This window comes from Cavia porcellus, unplaced genomic scaffold, assembly GCF_034190915.1.
Source record: "Cavia porcellus strain 051 isolate PalLab524CR breed Dunkin Hartley unplaced genomic scaffold, mCavPor4.1 scaffold_9, whole genome shotgun sequence".
NCBI lineage: Eukaryota > Metazoa > Chordata > Mammalia > Rodentia > Caviidae > Cavia > Cavia porcellus.
Window position 1 is genome coordinate 15,636,494 of NW_026947492.1, and position 5,025 is coordinate 15,641,518.

The following is a 5,025-nucleotide window of genomic DNA, read 5'->3' on the forward strand; positions in this document are numbered from 1 at the left end:
CAAACCTAATTTAGGTTGTTTCTTAGGTTTATCTAGTACTAGTATTAACTAATAAAGCCAATTGCAGTAATGCTATTGAAATTTGTATCTGGAGTTCTGTGGGATAGAAATAAAATCTAGTTGAATGAATTCTTAGTGGTTGGAATAATCATTTCTATAAGCTTCTATGCTCAGTCTACGTCTTTGTAGAAGAGTGAGAAGATTATGAATATGAATTATATATTTATTCACTCAAATATAAATGATGAAAAACAAGCATTGCGGAAAGTAAAGCTAAGGTGTTTATCTTTTCTGTGTTATTTTAAATATGTCCATGCACATAGTTAGTAACCCTACTTACAAACTATAACTTAGCTGATGATTATTACATTGTCATCTCCTAGCAAATTTTTTTATGAGGAAGAGAGATTGCTATGAAATATGCTAGTATGATGATAAAAAGATTTAGATAAAATAAATTAAGTTGGTCCTGAGTTGACTTCCATAAGGTCTTGCCAAATACACTTTTATGTGAGAAAATTGATGCCAAATTTTGCATATTTCTTACTATAACCTCCAGGCCAGATTTATTATGGTCTCTTATTCCTCATTTGGACTTCTTTTTCTTGTCTTAAGAAAGGCAAGGTTGCTGTTTCTGGCTGTTGGTTCTCCTGGAAGAGCTTGTCTGGCTAGCTTGCCTGATATGAATTCAGTTATTATCATCAGAGGAGCTTGGGACCTTGTTGGTGAGGGTGGCTGTGGTTCACTTTGGGGGAGCTCTGCTACTTACATTGAGCATGTCTCCCTGGCTCTGGAAGGGAAGATGTGTGTCATTTAATCTCCAGGAGAAGCTTGTTATACTGGCCTTCTGGCATGTATTTTACTGTTCTCATCATTGGAGGAGCTCGGGACCTCTGTATTGCTGAGGATGGCTGTGGTACTTTTCAGGGCAGCCGTGGTCCTTATTTTGAGTATGACATCTTGGCTCCAGTGTAGAAGCCTCAACCTACCAGCACAGCACCTTTGGCCAGCTGGCATAAACTTTCTGGCTTCCACCACTGACCTTTGGACCTTCCCAGCAGATTTGTAAAACAGCCTGGGTGAGTCCTTGTTGTAGGCTCTAGACCTCCAGTTGGACACATGGGAGGCATTGTCATGGGCTCTAGGTCTTCATCTGGACTCATGCAGGACATTGCAGTAGGATCCAGGCCCTTGGATAAATATTCTGTGTCTTCTGTGTTGTGAACAGATTTCCTGTACTTTCTTGTGTTTAACTCTGGGTGACCATCATAAAATAATAAAATAAATTGTGTGTCCTGATTGTAATTATTCTCCTCACAACTCCTGACTATAATGGTAAATACCAATTTATATCACTAACCAAGATGAAAACAATTGGTTGAGAGCACAGAAGACTCGATCATGCTTGTTGCTTTGCTTTTCTAGGGCTGTCGGTCACAGCATGAACATGCAGCTAACTATGAGGAACTACACATCCGTGAGCGAATTCATCTTCTTGGGAATTTCTAATACTAAAGGGCTGGGGAGCATGATATTTATCTTGTTCCTGACTTTCTACCTCTTCACCTTACTGGGCAACCTGACCATCTTCCTGACCATTCTGGCTTCCTCCAACCTCCACACCCCCATGTATTTCTTCCTGGGAAATATATCAATGTTTGACATACTTTTTCCATCTGTGGTTTCCCCTAAAATGATGGCCTTCCTGGTGGGGCGAAGCCACACCATCTCTTACCAGGGCTGCGCTTCCCAGGTCTTCTTCTACCATACCCTGGGTGGCACTGAGTGTTTCCTCTATACTGTGATGGCCTATGACCGCTTTGTGGCCATTTGCCATCCTATGCGTTACATTGTCATCATGAGCCACAGGGTGTGTACTGTCCTGACGGTGAGCATTTGGCTGGGGGGCTGTCTCCACGGGAGTGTTCTCACCTTCCTCACCTTCAGGTTACCCTACTGTGGCCCCAACGAAGTGCACAATTTTTTCTGTGATATCCCTGTGGTGCTTCCCCTGGCCTGTGCAGACACCTCCCTAGCACAGATGGTGAGTTTCACCAATATAGGTGTTGTTGCACTCATGTGCTTTCTCCTTATTCTCACCTCGTATATGCGCATTGTTCTGTCCATATTGAAAATCAGCTCCTCAGAAGGCAGGCGCAGAGCCTTTTCCACCTGCAGTGCCCACCTGACCTCCATCCTCTTCTTCTACGGGCCTGTGTTTCTTGTCTATCTCCGTCCAGCTTCCAGCCCCTGGCTAGATTCTGTGGTTCAGGTGCTGAACAGTATTGTAACGCCTTCCCTCAATCCTTTGATTTACACCTTGAGAAACAAGGATGTGAAATTGGCCCTAAAGAAGATATTAGTTCAAGTGGCCCACCCTTTTGAGTCATAAGGAGTAGGAATAATTTGTCTCTGAAAATTTTTGGAAGCTGCTTCAGATCCATAAGGTCTTTGTTAAATATAAAGCTGGGCAAAATTATATTCTCTCATTTCCTGGGAGTCCTAAATATTCTGTGGTAGGGAATGAGTGAGCAGAGACATATTTACTCTTTTAAAATCTTTTTCTCAGATTAATTTAAGCTTTTCTTTTTTTAGTAATTTTCCAAAACAGTGTACATCTTCTCCACTTAGTCTGTACTTGTTGAAAACCTGTTTTAGTTGGCATAATATGACCACAAGTTTCTAGATGCAATAGAGTGTCTTGTTCCTTTCTCTGTCTTTCCTTTCTTTTAATGTGCCCAACTTTATTGTGCTACAATATCACTCTGACTCTTTGACAATGCTGTATTTTAGAGTCCCAAAGAAATGAAATTTAAATTAAGGTTGAACATTCAGGAAATATGGTAAATATTAATTACTGCTATTCATCAAAATAAAAACAACCTGGTTGCCAACAAAGAATTCATTCAGGAGACACCAAATTCAAACAACTTTCAAAATGTTCTCCAAGATTTTAAATATCTGCCTATTTTTATAGTTCAAAGTACAAAGGAGCTTGTTAAGTATATGACTTGTGTGGCAAAGATTAAACAGTCATGTAAGAAAGGGTTTGGGCAGGAGGCTGGGAGATGGTTTCTCACAATGCTCTGAATTCCGGAAAATCATTCCAGAAGTTTCCATTACAGGATTTCAAAAGAAGATAACAGTCAAATCAGAATGGGTATCATAGTGAGTCTTACTGTCTTCAAAGCAGTTGCCTATACCCTCAGATTTGGTACTATCAAAAAAAAAAAAACAGAATAGAGTAAAATCAGTCAAAACAAGACAGTGAAAGCAATACAGGGCTTCAAATCAAGTTAATAGGAAATCAGATATAGTTACCATAATATATCCTGCTATCTTTGGAATAGTTGTCCACTGTCCATGCCATCAAATCTAATACAAGAAGGCAAACTGGAACAGAATAAAACCAAACTAAAGAGAATGATGAAAAACAATATGGGATTCAAATTATGATAAAATATTAACAATGTCCACTGCCTTCCCTTTTTAGACAATTCTTCCCCTCTCACTTTCACAGAGCGCAATGTACATTTTGCATCCCATTAACTACTTCAGTTTTTAGATTAGGAAGGCAGACTGCTATTCACCTAAGTGATTCTGAACCTTTTTACTCCTGAGCATGATCTTAAGTTGTACCTATTTACCTACAAGAGCCTCAAGGTTTTCTTTCTTTATAGCTGAGTAGTTTTCCATTGTATAAAAGTGTTATGTCTTTCTAGCCAATCTGCTGCTGATGGGCAAGCTAACCAACTTATATCTGGTTCCTTGTCACACAGAGCATTGTTTTCTCATTTTTGACTTTCAGTCTATAAATCCTCTTTCAGGTTAATTGTATTTCTTATATAGAGCATATTGATAGACCCTATCTCCTGATCCACTCTGCCTGTTTCTTTTTATTGGTGAATTGAGGCCATCTACATTAGTGGTAGCCAAGTTTCTCTGCTTCATCTCTGCCATGTTATTTTTCTAACATTGGTTGTCTACTTTTCTCCTTCATTCCACTGTCTGCCCCATTCAGTGATCCCCCTGTGCCACTGTTCCTGAAACCTGGTCTTGTTTCTCTCTCTCTCTAATATCCTTCAGTATTTTTTGTAGGATTGGTTTGGTGGTCATGAACTCCCCCAGTTCCTCTTTGTCATGGAAGTATCTTGTTTCTCCATTAGTTTTGAGAGACAGTTTTTCAAGATACATCAATCTGGGTTGGAGGTTATTTTCTTTCAGAGCACGGTTTACTTCATTCCAAGCTCTTATTGATTTGATGACTTGTATCAAGAAATCCTTCATGATTCTAATGAGTTTTCTTTATAGATAATTGGTTTCTTTTCTCTGAAAGTTTTTAATATACCAAGCAGGTAATGGGGATGGAGGAGCACAAGGTTATTCTTATTGGAGGGAATTGGGATTTCTGGATCACATGGTAATTGTGTTTTTAATTTTTTAAAGACTAATCATACTGTTGTATGTATTGACTGTGCAAATTTACATTCCCACCAACAGTGGTCAAGGATTCCCTGTACTTAAAATCTTTGTCAGCACTTTCAATCTCTAGTCTTTTTATAAAAGCCTTTCTTACTGGGTAAAGGTTGATGTATGGGTTATAACTTACAAGTAGAAGCAATGTGTTTCTGGTGAGTAACTGCACTGATGAGATAACATCACTATACTGCATGCTCCAGGAAGCTAGAAGGAAGCTGACAAAATTTTAATGCACTTGTATAGTCAACATATCAGATCACAAAGTAATGAGGAAAGGAATGCGAATGTGGACAAGGGAGAGACAAAAACTTGTAATTGTTTTACTCGTTCATCCTTCTTGAATCAGGATATTGGGTCACTGGGAATATTGTCCCGAAAGATGCATTAACTCTCTACAGCTTGAAAGCATTATAAATTCTGGACCATTTTAATAGCAGGCCAGAGTGTGGGAGTCTCAGTGTTAGATTCAAGAGGAGAGTGTGCAATGTCATGGCTGTTTGCCGTGGTCTTCATGTAAAACAGTTATGGCTTTAGGAACACATTCCT

At 39.2% G+C, this 5,025-nt stretch overlaps 1 protein-coding gene across 1 annotated transcript; it reads left to right on the forward strand.

Moving 5' to 3' along the window:
• The first annotated feature begins 1,459 nt into the window (after positions 1-1,459).
• On the forward strand, positions 1,460-2,392 carry LOC100717846 (olfactory receptor 10D3-like). Its single transcript, XM_003472627.2, has one exon. The coding sequence runs from the start codon at positions 1,460-1,462 to the stop codon at positions 2,390-2,392; it is 933 nt and encodes a 310-aa protein (XP_003472675.2).
• The last annotated feature ends 2,633 nt before the right edge of the window (positions 2,393-5,025 follow it).